The 15,781-nt window shown below is 37.7% G+C and overlaps 1 protein-coding gene across 1 annotated transcript in view; it reads right to left on the bottom strand.

Annotated features, from left to right (window-relative positions):
• Positions 1–7,018: 7,018 nt before the first annotated feature.
• Positions 7,019–15,781, bottom strand: part of ltk (leukocyte receptor tyrosine kinase) — an 80,289-nt gene continuing 71,526 nt past the window's right edge. Inside the window, exons 22-29 of the mRNA XM_038286254.1 lie at positions 15,708–15,772; positions 13,360–13,489; positions 13,179–13,276; positions 12,295–12,387; positions 11,971–12,072; positions 9,899–10,033; positions 8,662–8,752; positions 7,019–8,569 (exon numbers count right to left, since the gene is read on the bottom strand). Coding sequence (XP_038142182.1) covers positions 7,553–8,569; positions 8,662–8,752; positions 9,899–10,033; positions 11,971–12,072; positions 12,295–12,387; positions 13,179–13,276; positions 13,360–13,489; positions 15,708–15,772 — 1,731 coding nt within the window. The 3' untranslated portion in view covers positions 7,019–7,552. The remainder of the gene's footprint in view (positions 8,570–8,661; positions 8,753–9,898; positions 10,034–11,970; positions 12,073–12,294; positions 12,388–13,178; positions 13,277–13,359; positions 13,490–15,707; positions 15,773–15,781) is intronic.

Below are 15,781 nucleotides of genomic sequence, written 5' to 3'. Positions count from 1 at the left end.
GAAGAGAACTATAACTACCTTGAAATACCACAACCACAAAGAGGCCACGAGGAAAGCAGCAGCAGCAAACTATCTGCAGTGTGTAAACAAGTTCTGAGAAGTCTGGGCAGTCGACGGCTATGTCTTACCATTAATCAGATAATGTGCTGCGATAATGCATTGGCCTCAAAATAAACATCTAGGCTCCATGAATTCATCAGGTAGATGACCCCAAGGCATGAAACTCTCAGTGAATGACTCCGATAGTGGAAGCTGAAAAATAGAGGAATTGGAAGAACCATCATGGGATGAAAAACCCCTGCATGGGACGCACCGCCTACAGAAAGTTGAAGTGGCTGATATGACCAAATCTTGTAATATATATATATATATATATATGTGTGTTTGTTCATTGCTTTCATAATGTACTTGTTGCAAATGAACCATAACTTGTAACAAGCATAAGTGTTATAATCTTTTCTCTAATCGGATATTGTGATGGGACATAACATAAACCTCAGAAAAGGAGGAACAATACTGGATTGCTGTGTACAGCTTCTCTGCTGTTATTACAGAGCGAAAAATGTGTGAGTATTAAAGGAAGCAGCAAACTCAACTCAGGTTCTGGGTTTTTTTACTTCTAACTTTGGAGCAAGTCACAGCATGCTGGCCGCAGCATTAATGCTAGACAACAGAGGGTAGATCAGATATGATTTTAGTACTCTGTTTATTGCTGTTTAGTGGCTGATTTAGTTCAAAGAGTTATCTGGAGTTGGATCTGATTAAGGCTGGTTCATATTCACACTAGGGGAAGCGCTGGCCTAGTGGGTTAGAACAGGGCCCTTGTGCTGTGAGAAAGTTGCAAGTACCCGTTCGATCCTCACAGAATGCACTCTGGGGCCCTGAGCAAAAAGACCCTTAACCCCACACCCTCCCCGGGTGCTTCATGATGGCAGCCCACTGCTCCCTAAGGGGATGGGTTAAATGCAGAGGTACATTTCTCAAATGTGAGATCAAAAATGTTCAATTAATATTATAAGGAGCAAGCCACAACAGTTTTGTTTTAAGATGGACTCTAAAAAGTAGGTTTGTTTGTTTGGCCCAGACCAGGGTTCACTTTAATATATTCACATCTGCAGGAAAGGTACTGACCAAAGGAAAAAACAAACTGTGGTCAGTTTAAAGCACATCAAACACGTGAAAGCACCCATTGAACAAAACTGAGAAACACAGAGTCTCCTAACTTCTGAAAAATGCAAAATAGAAAAGAAATTCAAATACACACACACAAGCAAAAAAATAATAAAATAACATAGGGATAAACTATTCATTGGAGGTTATGGACAAAAACATATTGGGGGTGCGGGGGGTGGGTGTCAGTGGGGGCAGTGTTTTTTTTTTAAACACAACAATTTAACAACAACAAAATAAATGAACAAGAAACAGGGCAATTTTTCATTTCTTATTGAAAAAGAACCACTAACAGCTCTGAGATTTTAGGTTTCTAACCCATGATCTGGCTGTGAAAGCTAAAATAAAAAGTAAAAAATCTGATTGGTCAGTGTTTATCATCATAGGAAACTAGTTTAGTGTTATGACTTCAGTATATGGACCATAATAGGAGCCAAGACAAATTCATCAGGACCATGTACCCTTATTGGCCCCCTATCTAGAATGGGCCATCATATCTCTGATGATTATGTCATTTATTGATGTCAAGAGTTTTGGAAACTTCTGTAAAAAGAAATACCTTTTGGAAAACCCAGTACTTTGAGTGACTACTTTACACCCCTAATATGTTTATTCAGTCTATCCTTAACTTTCAGCAATGGTGCTATACAGGGGCGGATCTAGGATTCTAGGAGATCAGGGGCTTAGCCCTAAGGGTGGAGATGAGTGTGTAGACTTTCTGGTAAATCCTGTTCGAATGTCAAATATGACAGATTACTGGATTAAATAAATGTGTAGTATACTACATGCTGTCACACATAACATTGGAAGAAATGAATTGAACTGCAAGTCTTTAACTGTGTTTATTCCTTTCCTCATCAACAACAAACTCTGTGGATTTGGTGACATTTGATCATTATTTGCTAGAGTAATGAGAGGGAAATCATATATTTTAGCCACCTGATATAATCCGTCACCCCCATTCATAGGCGGATCTACTGGGGTGGCATAGGGTGGCAAATGCCACCCTAAATGACAGCCTTGCCACCCGAGTTGGCGATAGGGGTTGCGAGGCTTATAAATTATGGATAATTTGAGAATTACGACTGCTAATTTCCAATGTCGGACTGCAGTGGATGCAGCACGAGATGTCGCAAGAGCCACTGAGACTGATTAGTATTGAAAACCAAAAGGGGCAAAAGCGAGGGAGCCAGGGGTCATGGAGAGAGGAGACACAGGATGAAACAGGGAAAAACTGATTAACTATCTATAGAGAAATTAAAACATAATGAAAGCACAATGTTGCTAGCATAGCTGCAATGCTGATTTTGAGATGATAAAAATCAGGTTGCAGAACGTTATTTCTCTAACTATGATGTTAGTTAAGCCTGACGTCTCAGGCTCATAAAGACATATTTGTGGTCAACTATGACAGAAAAGAGACTATCAAGTTTGGTTGTACTTAAATCAAAACGCACAAAGGCATTGGATCTAAATACATTTGTGAAGCGTTTTGCTGAGCAACATGGAAATCGCTGCATTCAGCTGTTATAGTCATGTCAACTTTATGTTATGCTCTCTGGTGAGCCTTTACAGACCTGTTACATTTTGTTTTGGCACCTAAGAAAATCTGATATTTCCTTTAATAAAACCAAAAGTGTTAAAAGTAAAGTTAAAAATGTGATACTGGTGTAAATCCTGCTTAATATGAAGCAGCATTGTTTCTTTTTTGTATATATAGTATGAAACTATCCAGAAATGACCTGTATGAACCTACTCACAAAATGTTTTGTACTTTTTGAGACTGGAAGCAAAATTTATTTTTATGTTGCTTCTTTTCAGATTTGTGGAGATTTTGATGTAACATACAGTACTTGCCTTTTTGTTGATTTGTTGATACAGCAGCATATATACGGCATATTTACATGCATGAAATGTCCCTTTCATGTTGCCTTAACTGCTGTATGTCAAGTTACTCAGGAACAAATGGGGTAAATGTATGTTCAGAGTAAACAATACATAGATGTCCGATACCTTGTTTGTGTGCCTTGACCCATTTATTTCTACTGTGTAGTTCTGCTCACTTTAGTACAGCTCACTTCAGTCCATAGATCTCTGATGGGTACGTTTTTCTTTCTATAGTTTCTTCTTGTGCAAATGCTGCAAAGCTGCCTCTCTGACAGTCAATCTCACACATCTACAACACAATACCTTTCCTATGATAATGCCCCTCTAGAAGTAGTGTTATAATTCTTCTTTCTCGTATTAAGTGATATCACATTGTACAATGTATTTCTAATATGAACTGTTTCACATTAAACACTTACTGTACATACTATTCTCACAAAACTATTAAATTCAGTGTAAACAAATGTCATATGATGCCACCCTTCAAATAATTCCTGCCCCCCTCTCGCCACCCCATAAATATTTTTCTAGATCCGCCCCTGCCCCCATTAAATGGCTCTCCATACATTACATGGGAAAAAACCTAAAGAGATCCTTTGAAGTTTAAAACTGTCATTATTTTTCTACATCATGTTTGAAATATTTATTATTTTATATTTTTTTTATCCAAAATGGTTAAAACAAATATAACTGTTGATTTGATGATGTTTATGAATATTTTTAATTCTCAATTCAAAATGTCTGGAGTAGCGTCGCTCCAGACATTTTGAATTGTGAAATCTTTATGGATGTAAAACGAGTCCAGTGGTTTTGGTTTGAACTTTTTTTTTTTTTATATTTTTAAATTTTTAGATTGTTAGATACATTTAAACAGAAAATGCATTTTATAAAGATCATCCAGGGGAGAACGGAATATATCAGGTGGCTAACGTCTGTGATTTTCCTCTCATATCTCTGGCAAGTAATTATTAAACGTCACCAAATCCACAGGGGTTTTTGTTGATGAAGAAAGGGATAAACACAGTTAAAGATTTGCAGGTGAATTCATTTCTTCCTATATCATGGAGGAGGAACGGATTATTTTAGGCACCTGAAATATCCATTCGCTCCTCTCCTTCTCCCATATCTTTGGGAAATAAAGAGCATCTGTTTCCCAACTTCTCTCAATTTTTTTTTACATGTGATAACATGTCATATACTAGAAATATCCTTAATCCAGTAACGTGTCATATTTTACATTAGAGTGGGATTTACCAGAAAGTCTACACCCTGATCTTTTCAGGAAGTCTCAATTTTGGTGCCCTGTTATCAGCCAGTTTCCATCCTCTTATATCAGCAATTAAAAAATAATAGATACACACTACATTGAGGAAAACTATGTTTGGTGACTGACTTTTATTTCTGCCAGGCTTCAGTGACAGAAGTTGTAAAAAGACAAATTCTCTTGGCGTTTCAAAAAACATCACATGCTTTCCTGCATATGCTGCCATTATCTGGTTAATTCCAGTACTGCACATTTTCCTCAGATCAGCTCAGTGAGATCCAGGGCTCTGGGGAAAACATCCAGGGCTGTACCCCAATTAGCCGCCTCCTAGATCAGCCACTGGTGCTATAATAAGCGCCTCCCTGGGTTTATGCAGCCATATGGTGCTCATGTTTTAGAAATCAGATCTTTTTAGGTTTCGTTTTACTTAACAAGAGTTTCTAGAGTGATATTTTAAATGGATACAACAAAGTATAAAAGTGGGATTAAGCTTAAAGAGCAGGAATGCAGGCCTGACTGTAGGTTCAAAACTGATATAATTCAGACACATATTCTGATGTATTTAAGGATTTGGAACAAAAAGACTGAAGTCAGTGGATTGTGTTAAAAATGTTTGTATTATAGGTTTTACCACAGTCATTTTCCATTAAAAAATACAGTAATTTTAAGACAGTATGGTCTATGAGTTATCCACAGATACTCAATTATGCACTCTGTAAAATATGCATCCTATTTCCAGAGATTTACCAGCAGGTTTAGAGATCTTTAAACATTTTATTTACAAGTCAACAACTGGAGATTAAGAAACTAATATTTATAAGCCCAAGCAAAATTAATACAGAGGATCCTTAAAACCTAGAAAATTAACTCAGAATAATATAAATGAGAAAAGGAGCTGAGGTTATAAATGATAAACTAATACACTTTCCACATAAAATAATACACTCAAAAAATATAGATACTGTATTTCCTACTACTGGGCAAAGCAGCAGGTAAGAAACACTATCTAATGGCAGTGATCAACTACAGAGTCAACATCAACAATAAAACAGCTTACGAAATGTAAAGGGTTAGTCCAGTGTTCAGACATGAGTATAAAAATAAAGATTTTCACAGCTGTATTACATTAACTAACAAGAAATGCCTACTGGCCACCTAAATACCAAACTATGAATAAAGAACTTTGTTTTTCAATCTTTGCTCAAGAGCAGCATTCTTTGTTTTAAGTGTTTTTCTTATAATAAAAATGTCATAATAATTAGTGAGGACTGTTTGACCTAACAATCATAGAGAAGGGCTGCTTTACATTTCTAAATGAGACATCTGTACCAGAGGTGAAAAATCATCTTAGAAAAACAGGTAAGCATGAGATGATGTAATAAATCTTATTACAGTTTTACCAAATAAACCATAATTAAACTGAAAACACAGTCGCTAACTTCAGCAGGTCAGAACAAAAAACATATAGAATAGAGCTGCAGTATCTATAAAAAATATAAAATGAATAGTCAACAAATAACATATACCCTTACATGTTAAAACATAGTACCAAAACGCCAGAATGAATGAAAATAGCATTAAAATTGAAAACTAAGGAAATATAAATATGGAAAAAAAAATTTTTTATGTGTATTTTAATTAAGTAAGACTAAGTTAACCTGCAGCAGCTTTATTGGTAAATCTATTATAATAATACCTTTTTGTATCTGCAATCACCTACTGGGTAACCACAGGTCTTATAGACTCCATATTTCTAAAGGCAAATTTACCCTCAATTAGTTCATTTTTCAGCAGAGGTTTGTTACGTTACCCACAATGTCTCACTTACTGTATACCAGCTTGACTGTAAACACTGACTGGTCTACATGCAGTTTCCATTTTATGATTGCTTGAATGACCTGAACTTGTGTGCAATAATTTGGACAGATATTCTCTAATTCACTTAACTGTGAGACCAATAAGTGCTGTAAAACAGATCTTCTTTTGTGATGCAAAGAGAAGTCCTCAGCTGCACCCAGTTCTGATCACAATCAAGAAATTAAAGACATCTTATGTAGAAAAAACCCTTCCTGTTTAACAGCTATTTTTTATTTAACCCTGAAACTGAGACAGTTTGTGCAAATCTGATTCTTGAACACAAAGAAATCCTCAATAGGTTTAAGCCTATGCTTAATGTGTTTTTCTTTATACATAAAGACCATTTTATGTCAGAAAGCAGAAACTGAGAATAATTGGACGTCTCTGCTAATGAAAAATGGATGAAAACCTTTGACAGAAGCATAGGAACAGCACAATAACATAAACCTAGACGCAGATCCAAGTAGGATTGGCAAAGTGTTTCTTCATAAACTCCAGTGATTACAGCATCATCTACATATAGATTAATGTAGACTAAATGTAGACGAAAGATTAAACAGATAAATAAAACAGAGAAATTAGCTAATATAGATTATAGGAGGTATAAAGATGTAAATAGCAACATCTGTCCAGATGTAGAAAAAACTAATGGGGGTCGTACATATACTGTATATAAGGGGGAAGAAAACAACATAAAAGAATAAAAATAGGGTAAATGAAAGTCTTTATGTAGATGAAAATAAGAAAAAAATTAATTGTTTTACTCTTAAACTCTAAAATGAAAGGATAGTAAAAATAGAGCAAATGCTTTAAACTAAAAAGATGTCATTTGTTTGGCACAAATTTGCAGTTTCTTTTTTTTTTTCAATTGTTTTCCTTCTGAGTTCATTTGTCAAACACATCCATGGTTGTGTGTTTAATAGCGAAAGAAGCAGCTAAAAACCAAATTACTTTTTTTTCCTTACATATATATTATGACCTTAAATTAAATATGTGCCTCCTTGATCTGAAGACTTTGCTAAATACCCTATTGACCACAAGATGTCAGTATTTCCTAAACAGTGACTCAAAACCTCTTGAGGTTCAACATATCACACTTTTGCCAAAGCTCTCCTGAAATAAAAGCAGGATAAAAAGACAACTACATAACAGCGAAAATATTTCAGCATCAGTGTTTAGCTACCTCTGTAGGCCACTCAGTACAGCACTGCCTCTGTGTTAAAATATAGAGGATTTAAGTGAAAGTCAGCATTTCATTGAGTTTTCCAGCATATCAGGAGCTGCAGTCATTTAATCCTTTGACTCTTTGCAGAGCTCTTCGTCCAGTTGACAGATTTAATCAGAATCAAAGTCTCTGTGGCCACATGCTGATTTCTAAATGTGGGCGACACTCAGGTCCTCAGACAGAGAAAAGCCAGAGTCCCTGTCACGACTGAGTTTCTCTGTTTTTGTGTGTCTCCTCACGTCCTCATGCCCGTAGCTAGCGTGACGTTTCAGCAGAAGTTTAGGCATACAGGCTGAGGCGGTGCTGAAGCCCAGGGCCAGACCCAAACTGGTCCCTGGTGCAACGCTCTGAGGACCGCTGCGGCTGGTGATGGCTTCTGAGACTTTGGGCTTCACAAGAGGAAGACTCTCTGCCTCGTAGCTCTGCTCATCATAGGCATAGTTGACATTTCCACAGGGGAAACTCTGGAGTTTAGCCAGGTCCATTCCAGCATTAGTGGTGCTGCCTGCTGGAGCCTTGTGGGCAGACATAGGAGGGACAGCTTGAACCTGGCAGGCTGGAGATAAAGCTGGGCTGAGGTAGGTGCTGTTGGTTCCATCACAACCAGTTTTGTTGTTTTCTGCAGCAGAGCTGCAAGACTGGGGGTTGGAGGTTGAACTTGAAAGCGGCATAGACTGAGTGTGAGCCAGTGTCTTCTTCCCCCTGAAGTTTTCCAGCACCCATGAGCCGTATGTTGGGTTCCAAAGGTTCTTGGTCTTGTTTTTCAGCCTTTGACTTCCTGAGGAGGAACTATTTCTGGAGCAAGGTCGGTGAGGCTGAGGCTCTAGATGCAGAGAAGTTGCCCCGGCAGACGAACAAGGGGCAGGAACGGTTTCTGCCCAGGACGGCTCAAGCACTTCACACAATGAAGTCACCTCTTGATGGACCGGTTGGGTTCTTTGCAGCAGAAGGCGAGGTTTGGTTGGCTGTGGGGGAGGTGCAGGTGGAGTGAAACCCTTTGGGGAGAAACCAAGCTGGGAGGGTGAATCTTTGCAAACAGGGCGTGACACCAGTAAAGGAGTGAGACTGGCTGAGGAGGGGGCATTGGGACGCATCACTGTGCCTCCGCCATCTTCTGTGTTGGGGCCATATTCAACAGGCAGAGGGGTATTTATCACATCAGGGTCCTGATAAAGAAAAAAAAAATCACTTAATTATTGCATCTGAATTTAGTTTAACTGGCGGTAAAGTTTATTGTCAGTTTAAAGTAGAAATGTACCTGTGTGCAATAGTTAATTCTCTCAAGGATGGTGGCGAAATTGGGCCTGTGATCTGGACAGTGCTGCCAACACTGGGTCATGAGTCGATAGCTTCAAAACAAAAGACACAAACAGATCAGTTCTTCTGTTTAATTATCATCTTATCGACCGTGTAAACTGCTTTTCACAATGAAATGTTTTAATAATGAAATATATTATTCATAGTTGATTAAGTTGCACATAGCAAACTTTGAAATCAAATTATAATTTCTTCCAGTTGACAGAAAAATACTTTTTTTGTACAAACTAGTCCTTTCCTTATAATTTTCCAACGCTTCTTTACGTAAATGTTTTTAATTTGGCCATTTTTGAATATTTTAAAGCACGAAAAAGCTTAGGAGTCTTGCTGATCCATCTAATTTAATTTATTGAAAAAATTAATTGAAAATAGATTAACTCTCTGCATTTAAACCATCCCCTTGGGGAGCAGTGGGCTGCCATTGTAGGGCACCCGGGGAGCAATTGGGGGATGAGGGTCTTGCTCAGAGACTCAAAGTGGCATTCTGTGGGAGTGCCACAGGATTCCAAGCCCTATGCCCTAACCACCAGTCTGCCACTACTGTATCTATATTTGACTGAAGCCGGAAGCCTTTATCATCAGAGCAGTGGACTTATTGGTGGTGTCTTTAGGATTATTGTCCTGCTGAAATATTCTTGGGTGTTTGGTCACACAATGCTGTCCGAAGATTTTCTGCTAGGAAGCAAATTTATGGTTCCATCAGTTACAGTAAGTTATCCAGGTTCTGGTGTGACAACGTGGTGCAGGACCATAGAAGAGCCACCATGGTCTTTGTCTACTATCCTGTTCATTTCACAGCAGTTGATATATGATGCAAAACTTTCAAAAAGTTGTTCATCTACTTGGCATTACAAAAGCAATACCGGGTCATTTTAAGGAGGAGAGATTAGACCTCATTGATCACATACCAGATCCTGGAGGACACTAAAGCGACACTCTCAGTCACCAGATTTAGATATGGTTAAATATTAAAAAGAAAGCCATTGCAAAAATAAGTTGTTAAGGGGGAGAATATTTCTGAAAAACAATTGAAACTGTGTGACTTCATTAGAAATACAAATCATTTCAAATATCTCCTAATGATGAAAGAAAACTTGCTCCAGCTATGTTTACTTCTTAAAGTATTTGCGGCTGTTCCTGCTGGACTGAGCTGATCCCACATCTGAGTCTGTACTCACGCAGGTCCCGGGCAGCCCTTAGGGGGATCCATTCTGCCTCCGCTGGTGACAAACTCAAGAACCTCCTGGTTGGTTTTACAAGGGTAAGGCATGTAGCCCAGAGAGAGGATTTCCCATAGTAGGACTCCAAATGACCTGCAGGGGGAGACACAGACTATCAGGCATGGTAATTTTTTGGCTTTTACAAACTCTTCAAGCTGTTGTTCAGATAAGAATTGTTGAAATTAATCACTAAGCAACACACTAAAGATACATATCTAGAAGTAAGATTATGTGAGTTATTGAAGTCTGCAACTTTGTCTGACGGAGAAGAACCAATACCCAAATTGTCAAATAAAAACTCTCTTTCTCTATAAATATATAAATAATAAAAAAAGTGAAAAGTCCCCTCCCCAGTCAAATGCAAGGTTTTTATTTTGTAAAAACATAACATCTCAATCTTTAATATGACCTATAACATGTTTAACACAGTCAAAAAATAGACCAAAATTGTTCAGTGAGATAAAGAAAAAGTAAACATCTGAGACAAGGTCATTGCACAAGTGAGCACACCCTTTTATAACTTGGGATGTGGCTGGGTTCAGATTAAACCAGTTACATTCAAAGCGATGGTAAACTGGAGTCAGCAGTCACCTGTAACCAATTAAAGCGTTTCTGATCAACCCCAAATACAGCTCAGCTACTCTAGTAGGATTTTCCTGACATTGGCGTTGCCACCCCTTTCAGCACAAGACACGGTCTGCAGAGAGCTTCCAAACCATCAGAAGAATCTCTTTATTTAAATGATATCAGTCAGGCTCAGGCTATAAAATACATAAATTGACTGTTACCAAACACAGCAAAGATTTTAATCTTAAAGTGGAGAATATATGGCACAACAGTGACTTTACCAAGCACATGATGTCTCTCCAAAACTGATAAGATGGGAAGAAATCTCATCATGGAGGCTGCTAAAACTGTCATCAGCAGCACTGAATGAACTGCAGGAAGTTCTGGTAAGTGCTGGCTGAAGTACACATGACAACAATCTGCTGTCTTCTTCATATGCCTAGGCTATGGGGTAGAGTGTCAATCTTACAGAGAAAAACATAAAACACCAGCTTAATTTTGCAAAAGACATCTGAAATCTCCCAAACGTATGTTGGAAATGTGTTATGGTCTGAAGAAACCAAGGTTGAACTTTTTGGACATAATTCAAAAGGCCTGTTTGGTGCAAAAACAGCCCCTGGTTATTAACAAAATAACACCATACCTACAGTAAAGCATGATAGTGGCAGCATCAGGGAACTTCATCAGAGGAGCTTCATCTTTTAGTATGACAGTGACCATAAGAACACATCAAAATCATCAAAAATAATGGCAGCAATGTAGTAAGACTGAGGCTTTGGAATGTCCCAGACCTAAAACCCATCAAATATCGGTGGGGTTATCTTAAGAGAGCTGTGCGCTGGGGCTTTATCAAGCTGTGATTTTTTTCCAAGTTGACTATTTTAAACTAGGAGTTGAGTCGCTGCATCGGTCTATGACCGAGGGGTTGGGTGGGGTGTGACCTAAAATGACTTGCAGTACATCTTACTGCAGCAACGGTCTGGGTTATATCAAGTAGGTCTAATCCAACTTTTATTGCTAGCCGCAGGATGTGTTCTACTAAGTCCATAGAATAAGCTAATAAGAGACCAGTTTTGCATGCTGCAATGCAAGCCCACACCTGCCAAAAGGACGCAACTTTTGAGTTGTCCAGATGCGAGTCGGTTTTTGGTGAATGCCCTACTGTTCACAGGAGATGCCCATTTAATTTGTCTAATTTGGAGAGGTTTCTCAAAGAAAAGCAGGCAAATATGCTTAAACAAAGTTGTAGTTTAAGGGTGACCATGTTGCACAGTTTAAAATAGTTTCTTTGCCTATGAAATGTTTGTGAAAATATCTATTTGCAAAAGTTTGTTGTTTTTTGCCTCATCATTGGTTCCTAAGCATGACATTTTCAGTCCCTTTAAAGACTCTTCTTTAACTAAATGTTTGGAGCTACTGCTTTGGGATGTTTGTAAAGTCTTGAATAAATGCGTCATGTATACCAGGTATCGGTCTTGCAGGTGAAGATTCCCTCCATAAAGGCCTCTGGTGGCATCCATTTGACTGGCAGCATGGCCCGACCACCTTTCCTGTAGTAACTTGCCCTAAGAAAAACAGATTCAGTCTTCACATTTTGAACCCAAACATCATTGACCCAGGGGACATGAACTCTCTGTTCATTTAGAGTCTGGCCCCATGGGGGAAAATTAGATTTATTTTTCAACTAGTCCAAGGAACATGGCTAAGCTGTGTTTTTGCTCCAAGGAGACACATGATTCTGTTTTGCTGGGTGCTCCTTGTAGCCCCTGCAGATTCAAAACACAAACCTGTAAATGTCTCTAGCCATGCCAAAGTCTCCAATCTTAGCCACTCTGTCTGGTCCAGGACAGGTAAGCAGGCAATTTCTGGCAGCAATGTCCCTGAAAAACAATAAGTGCATTAGCAGGTGCAGTTCTCATACTGTGCATCTAATGTCTATTTGAACCGTTCCCTCCACTGGTAGACTGAAAACAAACATACAGCTGCATTTATTTCCAGTTATGAGCGTTGTGTGCACAGGTTTCTATTTATTTGTGTTTTCATGTCGTTCACAGTGTAACATTATAAACAAATACACATTGCTTTATATATTGTCCTAAACAGGGTTCAGGTTTGGGCATATCCAGAAGCTTCATCTGGGCCTTGTTGAGTCCAGTTTAAACATAACTATTAGGAATCCCTCCTTCTGCATTCTTCTACCCTTTTTTCTACAAAGAACACTTAAACATACTGACAGTTTAGGAAAATATATATATTTTTAAATCCTTAAAGCTGAGATTTAATCAGACATTCACACCAGCGAGGAGTGGATAGAATCTCCTGACCAGTGGAGTAACTCTGCAGCTTTCCTCACCTATTTAACCTGTGCAGGTATAAAACCTAATTATGTAGATGTCATTGAATATAGTAATTTTTCGTGGTTTGTCACAGTAAAAAAAAAAAATGTTATCAACTGTTATGTAAGTTTATGGCTGCTTTTCCCATTAATGTATTTTTGGAACTTTTATCTAGAGCCTGCAGGTTTCATTTATAATTAATTACAGTTTTTACTTTGGGCTTTACAGTCTTGCTCTAACAACTGAACATGAGGCTGAACCTGGTGAACTGTAAAGTGCCTTGAGATGACGTGTTGGGAATTGGCGCTATATAAATAAACTGAATTGAATTGAACCTGTGGATGAACTGGTTCTCCTCCAGGTATCGACAGCCACATGCGATGTCTCTGGCCATCTGCAGGAGGTCCCGCATGGTGAGAGATGATGTCTGACCCTGGAAACGGCACAGCTCTATTAACACGGGGCAAACAAAACCCAAGTGCACATAGAAAAGAGAACGCTGTAAAGCTGCTGTACCGCTCGTGGCCTGTTCTGCCTCAGGAAGCTTTTCATGTCTCCCCCTGTCATCAGTTCCAACAAGATGAAGCGAGGCAGGATGTTCAGACTGACCCCGACGCAGCGGACAATGTTCAGGTGGTTGAACTTACTAAAAGGACAAAAAGATGTTTAAGCAGTGCGGCAACAGAGTGAGATTTTAAATAGTATTTTTGTTTAGGATTGTATAAAATTATTATGCATAATTCCTAAAATCAAAACATGTAGTTGGCCCCTGCTTCATTGCAAGACTGTTGTCATATTAAAAAATTAAGTCAGAAACAAACAGAGGTGGGTAGGGCAAACGCCGACTGGTAATCAGTGATATCGGGCATTTGCCTGGTGGGCTGGTCCTAATTTCAGGGTAAGAAGGCCGACCCTCCTTAAATCATACTGACCCCAACACTTACTCTCTGGCCGAAGCTCCTACCTGTGGCAATAAATAACTCAAGGAGCTCATTAAGTAATACAATGTTAACTATGTTAATGATGTATGCAGTATATATAGCCCTTCCTTGTCATGCACATCCTTGTGATGGTTGGCATATGGTGTAATTTTCAATTTCTTCAAACTGTAAAATATTTGGCAAATTTATTTTCAAATATTTTGCAAAAATATGTTGCGTTGCATGATGGGGTTTTGCATCTAACAGGCTAACGTTTCCCGTCTTACGTGCATTGCTGCCAGGTTAGGATGTTTCCCAATCTGGCAGTTTAGGATGGCCGTCTATGGGTAAAAAATGGTTTTCTTTAGATTTATGGCCTAAGAGATCAATAGTTGGTTCAAACTGGGTGAGATTTTGCATATACCTCTATATTGTATTGTTCTATGTTGGTGTTTTTACATTTGGGCTTAGTATTTGTGAGTGGGTGTCTGGTTGGCTTGGTGCAAGTGTGAAGGTTACGCAGCAGCAGTCATTGTCGCGTCCGTGTTAATAACCAAAGCCAGTAAAACCGCATTATAGAAGTCTAGGTGATGTTTGTCATGTGATGCTTGAAGATAGTTTGGTTAATCCACAATGTGTATTTGTACTGTTTGACATTTGAGACACATGCGTTTTTAACATAAAACTTAGAAAAGCAATCCTTACAATCAGAACTGTATATATGTTCAAACTTCTAGAGGTAATATCTACTGTTTACTGTTTGTTGAACTGATTTTGGAATAGTTCAAATTACTCACAGAAGACAGAGTATTCATAGATTTTACTCAATTAGAAGCAGAGATACTTTACAAGAATATTACTCAAGTAAAAGTTGCATCCCCTCATTTGGACAAATTTAAGAAAGTAACTGAAAGCACATTTAGTTGCACTAATCTTCACTAAAAGTGATCAGAAACGGTGGCTATCTCTTCCAAAATCAGAGCTGCTTAGTGAACATAATATATACTTTTTTGTTTCTACATAGAAACCTTCCTCCATATAGTCTTTTCGCCTTGCTTAATGTTTTAAACTGTTGCACTTTCAGATTATTTACATGTAAAATGCATTAAAAATGTAATTGATTATTATTGTATACCACTTAGTCTGAGAACTCCAAACTACATTTAGTCATTAACCCATTGGGCAAACTGACAGAAGCACATTGCAATACAATCTTTGCCCCCATGTCTTGACCAGCAAGACAAGCAAGACATGTACAGTGTCTTTTCCAAGGACAAATGAACCTGAACCACCAATATTTACATCCAATATTTAAAACAAAAATATGCTGTGGCCCTTCTTTTTTATTTTTGCTCCAGGTCCAGCCCTGTTATATATATATATATATATATATATATATATATATATATATATATATATATATATATACATATATATATATATATATATATATATATATATATATATATATATATATATATATATATATATATATATATATATATATATATATATATATATATATATATATATATATATATATATATATATATATTTTTTTTTTTTTTTTTTTTTTTTTTTGTGGAAAGACTGGGAAAAAGTTCAGATTTTAGTCAGATTTTGCCAACCAGTGGAGCTCTATTTCTTCAGCAAGATATGAAAAGTCATTATAAAGCATCATAGCTTGCAGTACAACTTGCATTCTTTTAGTTTTTTCAAATATCTCTCATAATAAAAAAACTTAGATTATATAGCCTACAGATGGGATTACTCTAAAAGGAATATTTGTATATAATATTGTGCAAAGCATGATTTGTATAAACTGTAATAAGTTGACCATTCTAAGTGATTAAGATAACAACATAGTAGATTCAGGGCACCATTAAATGAAAAGGCAGAGGATGAAGCTTTCACCACAGTGAGAGTATATTCTGTCAGGTTCACCTCATAATCAGAGCCTCCATCAGGAAATCCATTTCATCTTGTTCGGAGCAGATTTCTGGAAGGGTCTGTGAAGC

Source organism: Cyprinodon tularosa, unplaced genomic scaffold (assembly GCF_016077235.1).
Source record: "Cyprinodon tularosa strain WSP-4 unplaced genomic scaffold, ASM1607723v1 ctg222, whole genome shotgun sequence".
In the NCBI taxonomy this organism is placed as follows: domain Eukaryota; kingdom Metazoa; phylum Chordata; class Actinopteri; order Cyprinodontiformes; family Cyprinodontidae; genus Cyprinodon; species Cyprinodon tularosa.
This window is presented reverse-complemented; position numbering and strand designations above follow the sequence as displayed.